Genomic DNA, 10,662 nt, shown 5'->3' on the forward strand with positions numbered 1-10,662 from the left:
CCGTCTACACCGTCCACAGACAGCAGGAGATCATGTTCCACGTCTCCACCAAACTGCCTTTCACTGAGGGAGACACACAGCAGGTAGACAGCAGCACACAACACATGACACAACACGACTCACCACAGTCCACAGCATGACGCAGCAAAACACACAACGCATGAAGAACAGCCTCAATGCAAGGCCTCACATGACCTGGCGTGTAACACATGATACGACATACGTAAGATACAGTGTCATAGCCTTACATAAATGACGTGACGTGACGTGACGTGACGTGACGTGACGTGACGTGACGTGACGTGAATGAACATGACATGAAGAAGACAAGAAACAACAATCCAAGCCGGGACATAACAACATGCAACACACAACATCACGTGACACGGGACGCTGTAACATGTGATATGACGACACATGACACAGGATGATGTCAGTGAAGTCAACAAAGTTCTTCTTCAGCTTCAGAGGAAACGTCACATAGGAAATGACATCGTGGCCGTGGTGTTTCAAGAAGAGGCCACGCCCTTCGTCCCTGACATGATCGCCTCCAACTTCCTGCACGCCTTCATCCTGGTGCAGGTGGAGGAGCCCTGCTCCAACAACACCACCTACAAGGTACAGCTGACAACAAACATGTTCGCCCATCTTCTCCAGCTTTTATCAAATATATAACGTATTTCCTGTTTTTTTTTATGTTGTTTTTAATGTGAGGAAGAACTCATGCGTTTCCCATGATTCACAGTGTCGTCAGATTGCTGAGACGAAAATGAAATCAGAAGTTAGCTTGACGTGCTAACAGTTAATTGTCCTGTTGATATCAGAACAATGACACCAGAGGTACAAAACAAACCAGATCACTTTAATGCTCATGTTTCACTAACTTGTGATTGACAGGTGTCTGTCACAGCGCGAGAAGACGTTCCTCCGTTTGGCCCGCCCCTCCCAAATCCAGCCATCTTTAAGAAGGTAGGACAGAGCTGTTGTTGTCTGGTAGAACATGACGTGAAACACGACGGAGAACATTTGATAATATGAACTCGATCTAATTAATGTTTATTTCAGGGTCCAGGGTTCAGAGAGTTCCTTCTCACTAAGCTCATCAACGCAGAGCTGGCCTGTTATAAGAGCGACCGCTTTGCCCGGCTGGAGGTAAAAACACCTGAAGGACTCAGACTGTCTGATGTTTCTACAACATTTGATAAAGAATTGTTTCCATTGATCTTCTGTGATTAACAGTCTGTGGAGTTCCACAGGGCTCCGTTTTAGATCCTCTGTTGATTCCTACTGCTGCTCCTGGATCAGTTGGTTCACACAGGAGACCCAGGTCCAGCTGCAGGGTCAGAACCCACCAGCTGATCCAGGTTCAGTAGCGACAGAATCCCTCTAAAAGTGAGTGTGTGTTTGTTCAGGAGCGGACCCGGGCGGCGCTGCTGGACAGCCTCCATGACGAGCTGCACAGACGCTCCCAGAGCATGCTGGGATTGACATCAGGCCTGGAGGAGGAGGGTCGGTCTGAGAACGGACACGCCCACGGAGGACTGCTGGAGTCCATCAAGGTCAGAGTCTTCTTTCTTTCTTTCTTTCTTTCTTTCTTTCTTTCTTTCTTTCTTTCTTTCTTTCTTTCACAGGGTCATGATTTAACCTCTTAAATTACACTGAGATAATGATTTTGTTGTTTGTTGCTGTTTTTGTTGTTTGTTGTTGTTGTTGTTGTTGTTGTTGTTGTTGTTGTTGGTTAGTTGTTGATTGTGCTTCTGGTTTTCACTACCACCTCTTTTATCCATCTCAGAGGGCGATGCGAGGACGGAGCGTCTCCATGGAGACCATGTCGCGGGGTGGGGCAGGTCTGCCCACAAGCCTGAGTGGGGGGGGTCTGGCACACATCAGTGCAGAGGTCAGAGTTGTCTGTTTATTCTGTGTGTGTGTGTGTGTGTGTGTGTGTGTGTTAACAGCTGTGTTCTGTGTGATTGTCAGTATAACATCAGATCTCCCGTGAAGAGACGTTCGGGACTCTTCCCTCGTCTGCTGAGTGTCGACAGTCAGACAGAGAGACACACTCAGAGGAGGTAAGTCAGACAGACACACGTCATGTGACTGAGATAAGTCATGTGACTGTTTCACCTGTTTCTCTCCCTCAGTCTCCTCAGTGAGCAGAGGAGCTTCGACAGCTGCCAGCCCACACTGGAGGTGAGGTCAGAGCAGCCGTCCAATCCCAGCTCCCCAGAGGCGGGACAACGGGACAGGTGAGTGTGACTGGGCTCTCTGATTTCTTTTTCTTTCTTTCTTTCTTTCTTTCTTTCTTTCTTTCTTTCTTTCTTTCTTTCTCTCGTTCTCTCTGGTGTATTCTTATTGTTGGTGAGAGACACTGAGGAACAGTGTGGCAGCGATCAGCTGATGTTCTCTGACCTGCAGGATCCACATGAAGAAGGACAGCACGAAGATTTCCAGATCCACGTCCAGCAGCTGCAGCTTCAGCGTCGCCACTGACGACACTCACCTGGTGAGAGACGCAGCTTCAGATACTCACCATCAACACCTGATACAGTCTGTACAACTCTCTCTCTCTCTCTCTCTTCAGCCCGCTCAGGCTGCAGCAGTCGAGGGTCAAAGTTCAAGTCCGCTGATTGTGTGTCGCAGCCCCACAGGTTCAGTGAGACACATCACACACTCAGTCCAGTGTCTATGTCTCTCTGTCTCTCTCTCTCTCACTGTGACTTCATGTCTTTTCACTTTCAGAGACCAAGAATAAAAACTCTCCCAGATCCAACCTCAAGTTCCGCTTCGACAAGCTGAGCCACTCTGCTGCAGTAAGTGTGTGTGTGTGTGTGTGTGTGTGTGTGTGTGTGTGTGTGTGTGTGTGTGTGTAACAGATTCTCTTCATTTCATGTCAGATGTAACTGTTTTTACAAGCTTCCCCGAGCCTCTCTTCTGATTGGCTGACTGTTTTCTGAGTGATCCAATAAAAATAAAGCAGATTTCAGGTAAAAACACTCAGAGAAACCAAATCCTGTAAAGGTTTGGATGGTGGGTCCAGGTGGGCGGGGCTTGGTGACTGCTTTGTTGTGACATCACAAAGTTCCAGAAGTCCTGACGGCTGGTTTTAAGGCTCAGTTTCTGAATACAGGCTGTGTGCATTTCTCTGTGGACTGAGGCTTTGATACTTTCACAGTATTAATATAGAAGCTAGAGCTGATCTATAATCACACTACACATGGACACAGACCTTTACACTGGAGGAGCTTTAAGACTCGTCATGGCTGTTTAAACAGAGATGGCAGGAACGTTAACGTTAACCACTGTGGCCTTTGATGAGGAGGGGGCGTGGCTTACAGCTGTGTGAGGACTAAATTACAAAGAAGTAACAGCTGGAAATTATTTTAGTTTGAATGTTTGTGCCACTTTATTTCCTCCCTTTTCTATCATTTATACTTTATACTGAATGAATGAATCTGAACAGGATCTTCTGCAGGGATGAGTCACAGTCTGAGGCGAAGTGGGATCTGAGTCCTGTGAATCTTAAAGAAGCTGCTAGAAGAGAATCTTTATCTTTAAATATGAATCCCGTCATACACTCTCCTCACCTGACAGACAGGTGTTATCAGCTGAGCTGCTCTCGGACCTGTGACGTGTCTCTGATCAACACGTGTCTGACTCTGTCTCTTGTGTCTGTCCTCAGCAGGGACATTAGACTGTGAAGACAGCTGTGGAGGTACGTCCTGTCCTGTGTGTCTGTGATGATGCATGAACGACTCACGATCAGAAATATAATAACAGTTCATAGATGGAGCACAGAAACAAGAGGCATGGTGGACAGGCAGCAGAGCAGTTTGCCCTGACTCTTGTCTGTCAGGTGACACACAGGCTGGTGAAGGTTGCCAGGTCTGTTTCTCTCCTGTTGAAGTGATGCTTCCTGTAGCAGAGATACCTGGTGAGGGAGGAGATCAGGTGAAGCAGATGAGAGGACGACAGGTTCAGGTCAGATTTTCATTACACTTAAAAAGAGCAAATTCACTTTAGCTGCCATTTTAAGTTGGAGCGACTTTATTTAAATGAAGAAGTGACATAAGTTCAAACTAATAGTTATATTTACTTAGTTTTTTCAAGGCAAGTTTTTCAAAGTAAGATCAACTTGAGGGAAACAGACACAACAGCAGCCTGAGAGGAAAACCTGCAGACAAGACTCAGGGTGAAGAGCCGCAGGCTTCATGTAAACCTGAACACTCAGGAACACCTGGAGGGGAATCTCTTCATGTTCAGCACAAACATTCACCTGGACTCAAGGAGGAACTGATCAGATTTTGGTTGTCAAAGGTCAAAGGTCATATACTAGTTTTTCTGGCAATATTTGTTTATTTCCTCTTAATGTCTAAAAACACAAAGACCAAAGCACAGAGCTGTTTGCAGTGAACAGGTAAATCCAGGTGTGTTACTGCGTTAACAACACACAGGTGAACACACTGCTCTACACTGTCCCCTGTGGTGAAACTGTGTCACAGCAGCTGACGTTTAAATGCTCAATCTGAAACCTCAACAAGGTTGTTGTTGTTGTTGTTGTTGTTGTTGTTGTTGTTGTTATTGTTGTTTGATCTTTGATTCTGTTTTTAATCTGCTTTGTTTCCTTTTAAATTTCCAGATTAACAACAAAGAAGTTCAGACAAACATCAGAGGAGGAGGAGTCTAATCTGAACACACACACACACACACTCACACACACACACACACACACACACACACACACACACACACACACACACTTAGGTTAAAAAGGGAAAACACTTCAACATTCCTCCTTAATGCTGCGTCTCTTCAGACTGTGACAGAGTGATCAGCCTCGTTATGAGCTTCACTAATTAACGTTGATTGTATGACGATGTCAGCGACACGCTGACATGAACCGTGTTGGTGTGTCTGTTCTCTGACAAAGATAGTTCATGAGGGAAAAGAGGCATCACTCTGTAACGCCATTGTACAGTGTTTCTCCATCAGAGTGAGACCTCCTCTCTCCACATCACAGCCACATTCATTAATAGTCCTGACCCTGACCCTGACCCTGACCCTGCTCCTGACCCTGACCCTGACCCTGACCCTGACCCTGCTCCTGACCCTGACCCTGACCCTGCCCCTGACCCTGACCCTGAGTCCTTCTTCACGGTGTACCTGCTGATAACAGCTGTAGAATCTGAAGATTCTGATCCAAAATTGATGAGCTGATCAGTTTAAATTATTGATCTGCAGGCTGTGGCGACAGGAAGTGATCCTCTAGAGAGAGGAGGTCTCACTCTGACTGTGTCACAATGTCGAGCTTCTTCCCCGAACAGACACACAAACTGACAACAGACAGGCGTCATGTGATGAACATGTGAACACGTGTTGGCATGAACACAGCCACCAGAGCTCCAGCTGTTTACACAAAGCCTGCAGTCACATGACCCCTCAGGTTCAGACCACACTCTGATCCTGAGGCTGCTGACGGACATGGTTTCCCACAATGCACCACACACAGACGTGTAAAGATAAATAAAAATAAATGATGTTGAGACTGAGCAGGTCAGAAACAGTTCCTTTAAATAATTCATATTATCAAACTTTTTTCTGTCAGTCAATTATTGATTAATCACCTGATCACGTGTGCTCCAGAGCACTGGTTGTTGTTATGGGGAGGTAACGCCGGGGGCCAGTAGGGCCCTCAGGAGGTTGATCAGCTCATGATGAGTGTGTGGTGTTGAGGTGGGGTCAGGTGGAGTCATACACGTTGTTATCACACACAGAGCATTTCCTGTTGGTGTCGTATTGATCAGGGACTCCGAGCAGAACTGAGACCAGGATCAGAGACTGGAGCTGTGTCCCAGTTCAGGGTCCACATCCTGGTCCTTCGTAGACTGAGAGGACCGAACCGAAGTGGGACGGTCTGGTCTACGGAGCCTAGCAACCATGACAACACTTGTGACAAAACCTGAGGTTTCCAGGTCCTTGGTTTGAAGAGTTAGCTGTTGAAATGAATCTTGGGACATGTTGGACCATGAGGGATCCACCTGTTGGAGTCTTCATGGTCCAGCAGAAGAAGGAAGTGTTTTCAAGGAGCCTCTGAAGTGGGATGCTCGAGTCTCGTTGGGTTCCGTCTTCAGATGCAGACCCTGAACTACGACACAGCTCCGGCCTCAGAAACACTTCCTGTTACCAACACAGATCAGGTTGATGAAGCAGCTGAACGACCTGCAGCTCCTCCAGGTCACTGATGATGTCTTCGTGTTGGGGCTGATCACGTCCATGTGGTTTCTTCTTCTCTGTCCCTGAGAGCTGCACGTGGCGCCGGTACGCTTCATCGCTCAGTTACTGTCATCACAGATCAGATAGACCTGAGTTACGTTCACATCACATGAACTGTGACACTGTGTTAAAAAGAAGCTCATCAGCTGTTTGATGCAAAAACCGACAGAAACTGACAACTGATGTATGTTTTGCACTAAAATGAATCTTCCTCTGTGGATGTTAAATGTACATGAACACTGACTCTGTACAGACTGAACTGTCACTGTCTCGATTGCACGGAAAGCACAAACTGTTCCTCTCCTCGCTCCGACTTCAGGTGTAAATCTCTTTTTCTGTGTCTTCAGATTTTTTGCAAAATAAGAGTAATAATTTATTTTGAAAGGGGCTGATGAGAGGGAGGAAGTAGCATAAATACAAAGATGTCTGTGTGTTTATATTTAATGTTTCTGCATCATGATGGAAATCTGAGGTTTCTGTGATTCTCACATGAAAATCTGACATATTAAAGTTTCTGCAAAATGGACTGGTTCTCTCTTCTGTGTGTGTGTGTGTGTGTGTGTGTGTGTGTGTGTGTGTGTTTCTGTTGTAGGCTGATGATAAAGATGCATCAGCTTGTGTTGTCAACACTGATGGAAAGTGAAGACAGAGTCATCACATCACATCAGTGATGTCTCTTCCTCTATAGTAGTATACTGTCCCCCCTGCAGATCACCTGCTGAGGCTACGCATCACCTGATTGGACATCGTCTTAGAGTACTGGATGATGATGTCACCGTACAGCTGGGCCACTCTACACTACACTCTGTAATATAATATAATATAATACAATAATAATATAATAATATAACATAATATACTGTAATATAACAGCTTAATGTGATGCAATATAATATAACAATAGAATTTATTATTTATATTTGATATTTTATTTCATTATAATTGTATATTTATGAAGGCGACTGGACACGTTTTCTCTTCACTTCCTGTTTGTCTTCTTCTTCTTCTCTGCTCATAATGAGAACATTACTGCCCTCAAATGAGTCTCCCTCGTCCTTTACGTGCAGGTGAACTGAAGTTCACTCCCTCCAGGTGAACCTCAAGTTCCTCGGAGCGTCCTCTTGTGGACACCTGGACCACTTCCTCCCTTCCTCTCTCCCTGAACTTCCTGTCTCTACTGGTTCTATCAAATAAAGGCATAAAATGGACCCCAAAAAAATAGCTTCAGGTTCTTGAAGTTCACTTCTCCCAAGTGAACTTCAAGAACCGACTTTATTTTCCTAATATTATAACTATTCCCGAAATTTACTTTTCCTTGTAAATAAGTGTTTTTGTGCTTTTACTTCTAAAGGATCTGAATACTTCCTCCACCACTGGGTGGCACTAGTGCTCTGGTGTAACGGTTTTCTCCACCAACGAAGAAGAGGCGGGGGAGACGGAGAACCGTTGCCGGGTTAGGGGGAAGCGGCAGCAGCAGGCGTTGTTCGCAGGTAGCGCCATGGCGGCCGTGCATAGTTTACGGGTGTCTGTGAAATCAGACAGCGGCTCGGACCGCTCGGACTCGGACTCAGAGTCCGAGTCGGACAGAGATGCCCGCGAGGCCGAACCGATGGAGGTGGAGGAGGGAGAGCTGGATCTGGAGGCCGAGGACATCTCCGTTAACCGCTCCCTGAAGGAGCTGGTGCCGGTAAGTGCCCCGGACTAGGCCCTGTCAGCCCGGGGACTGGCGTCTCCTCTGGCCGGCGGATCCGCTAGATGTGACGGTGTGTGGTAACTTGGACTCCCGGCTCCGGGTCCGGGGAGCAGGTGGTGAGCACCGCGGCGGTTCCGGTGCAACGGCTGACCATTAGCCGCTTGTGACACGGACTGGTTGTAGTTTGCGGCGCCATTGTTCCGCAGCTGGAGTTTGAACGTTTGTTTTTTCACTCACTTGTTGCTGGTCGCCTCCTCACGTGCACCGCCAAACACCCGTTAGGAAACTGGAAATCTAACGTTATTTACCGGGGACTGCGTCGGTTGGACACGATTTAAAACCTTTCAACGTTTCTGATACAAACACAGTCACTGATCAATTCGGCTTATTAATAATCAACCACCTTAGTTAAATTATTATTTTAGCGGTAATTCCTGTGTTGTTGCTTCCATGATAATCTTCCCCTTAACAGACAGTGAGCCCGGGGAATAGAGACAGTGAGCCCGGGGAATAGAGACAGTGAGCCCGGGGAATAGAGACAGTGAGCCCGGGGAATAGAGACAGTGAGCCCGGGCAATAGAGACAGTGAGCCCGGGGAATAGAGACAGTGAGCCCGGGGCCCCAACATGAGGAGGCCCCTCACTAAGCCTGCAACTAACGTTAGTTTCTAACTTTAGTTTTCAGTATTATATTTATCTACAGCTGTTGGCTGAACACATCTGACAGACAACACAACAGCCACATCTCTGGTGTAAGTGTTTTACAATATTATATAACTTAATGCCTGTACTGAACAATGTCTCTTAAGTTTTAACCTGAAACGTGATCAGGTTACTTCAGTGTTTTCATCAGGTTACTTCAGTGTTTTCATCAGGTTACTTCAGTGTTTTCATCAGGTTACTTCAGTGTTTTCTTCAGGTTACTTCAGTGTTTTCATCAGGTTACTTCAGTGTTTTCATCAAACAGTACTGATGTAAATAAATCTTCAGCAGCATCAGGAGTTTTAATGACTCAGTCATTCAGTGTGAGAGTGCGACCAGCTTCTCATCCCGAGTTTTCAGGTTAATGCTGCTGTTTCCTGCAAATCTGTAGATTGTGCTGAAACACACTGAGATCCGAGTATGTGTGTTCACTATTCTGCCTTGACAGTCAGATTATAATTAAAATGGCAGATGTTTGAATAGGAGTATTATTATGTGGGAGAAATCAGTGAAAGCTAGCATCAGGTTCTCTGGTGTTGTGGAGGTTTTATTTCCAACTTCAGCTGTTAAATCCATTATTAGACCTTTTATATGTCTTGTTTATTTATTTAATTCTTTCATCCTACAAAAATGTTCTCCATGACGTCTTTGTGTTGCCCACCCACCGTCATGTGGACGCCTCTCTGTTTGAGAGTGGGGGCGTTCGGAGAGCAGAGAGTGAGGATGTGAAGCATCTCAGCTGCTGGATTTTGTTTTGCAGGATACGAGCCGGAGGTACGAGAACAAAGCCGGAGCCTTCATCACCGGGATCGATGTCAACTCAAAGGTACAACACCTGCACTGACAGACACCCACAGGACGCCGTCCGTCATACCTGGATTTACTCAGTCCAGAACAGCAGCAAGTGGATCTGATGGATATTTAAACAGCTTCTCTAGGAAGAAGTCTGAACAAACAATTAGAGGCTGATGAGACTGAGAGACTGTTTTTATCTTTCCCCTTAAATCTCATTTTAACACCTGGACTTACCTGCAGGATTTATGACATCACAACTAGCCTGGAGCCATTCAGACTCCAGTATGAAACATGAAGCCTTCAGGTCAAAACAACTCGTTTATTGCTCTTAAAAGAATAGATGTGTATAAGAGACAGGCCCTCCGTCTGCCATCTTTACTCGCGGATGATGTGCACACGACCCGCCTCCCTCTGGCTCAGAGAGTTTGTGGCTTCGGGAGGGCGGATGTGCACGTGTCATTCAGAACGCAAGACACAATAAGAGTATTCTTGCAAAACAGAACATGCAAAATAATCGTGTTTTTCTCGATTGTACTATTTTGCTGATCGTTGGCAGCCAAAATCGAAATTCAGTTAATTGCACAGCCCTACCTTAAGTTTTCTACTTAAGTATAAGGTTTCCTTAGTTAAAGAAATAAGTAATTTACATCAGTGAAAGAGCTTTGATCTGTAATCTGTGATGTGAAATCAGTTCCTTGTCGTTAAGGGTCCACTGTTTAGTTTCTTCATTAATCTCATTAAACTCAGAGGTTCAGACGGAGTCACATGCACCTTTAGGGTTTTTCCTTGGTTCGGTCACTAAGGTCTTTTGTGCGATGGTTTAACTCTAAGTGGTTCCTTAAGTATTGGACCGAGATAAGCAGAAAACAATATATTCAAAGGAAACGTTAAGTCAGACAGAGGACAGTCTTAACTTGAGGTGTTTTGTGCAGCTGGCCCCAGATGTTGTGTTGGGTTCATGTGTTGAGAGTGAGGTGGACAGGTGGATCAGTTCACAGGTGTTAACAACGGTCCGACTCCGTTGTGTGTTTGTTGAACCTGTTGTCGTCTTCTTCTGTGGTGCTCAGCCATCCCCAGACTGCGCATGGAGGCGATCCACGTGACGGGCGTGGACGACATGAGCACACAGGACGTGTTCGGCTACTTCAAGGAGTATCCTCCAGCTCACATCGAGTGGATCGACGACACGTCCTGTGAGCGCAC

General features: G+C 46.0%; 2 protein-coding genes across 2 annotated transcripts in view; both read left to right on the forward strand.

Moving 5' to 3' along the window:
- Nucleotides 1-6,796, forward strand: part of LOC111653005 (rap1 GTPase-activating protein 2-like) — an 11,453-nt gene extending 4,657 nt beyond the window's left edge. Inside the window, exons 10-22 of the mRNA XM_087173239.1 lie at nucleotides 1-83; nucleotides 463-618; nucleotides 898-969; nucleotides 1,066-1,152; nucleotides 1,413-1,559; nucleotides 1,793-1,897; nucleotides 1,978-2,069; nucleotides 2,142-2,246; nucleotides 2,416-2,503; nucleotides 2,582-2,648; nucleotides 2,740-2,810; nucleotides 3,680-3,712; nucleotides 4,637-6,796. The exon at nucleotides 1-83 is cut by the window's left edge and continues 47 nt beyond it. Of these exons, the coding sequence (XP_087029365.1) occupies nucleotides 1-83; nucleotides 463-618; nucleotides 898-969; nucleotides 1,066-1,152; nucleotides 1,413-1,559; nucleotides 1,793-1,897; nucleotides 1,978-2,069; nucleotides 2,142-2,246; nucleotides 2,416-2,503; nucleotides 2,582-2,648; nucleotides 2,740-2,810; nucleotides 3,680-3,691 (1,085 nt within the window). The 3' untranslated portion in view covers nucleotides 3,692-3,712; nucleotides 4,637-6,796. The remainder of the gene's footprint in view (nucleotides 84-462; nucleotides 619-897; nucleotides 970-1,065; nucleotides 1,153-1,412; nucleotides 1,560-1,792; nucleotides 1,898-1,977; nucleotides 2,070-2,141; nucleotides 2,247-2,415; nucleotides 2,504-2,581; nucleotides 2,649-2,739; nucleotides 2,811-3,679; nucleotides 3,713-4,636) is intronic.
- Nucleotides 6,797-7,713: 917 nt separating this feature from the next.
- Nucleotides 7,714-10,662, forward strand: part of ncbp3 (nuclear cap binding subunit 3) — a 6,550-nt gene continuing 3,601 nt past the window's right edge. The window contains exons 1-3 of the mRNA XM_087173241.1: nucleotides 7,714-7,957; nucleotides 9,425-9,490; nucleotides 10,517-10,652. Coding sequence (XP_087029367.1) covers nucleotides 7,769-7,957; nucleotides 9,425-9,490; nucleotides 10,517-10,652 — 391 coding nt within the window. The 5' untranslated portion in view covers nucleotides 7,714-7,768. The remainder of the gene's footprint in view (nucleotides 7,958-9,424; nucleotides 9,491-10,516; nucleotides 10,653-10,662) is intronic.

This window comes from Seriola lalandi, unplaced genomic scaffold (assembly GCF_002814215.2).
Source record: "Seriola lalandi dorsalis isolate HSWRI2012SDOR001 ecotype SW California unplaced genomic scaffold, Sedor1 jcf7180002054137, whole genome shotgun sequence".
Classification (NCBI taxonomy): domain Eukaryota; kingdom Metazoa; phylum Chordata; class Actinopteri; order Carangiformes; family Carangidae; genus Seriola; species Seriola lalandi.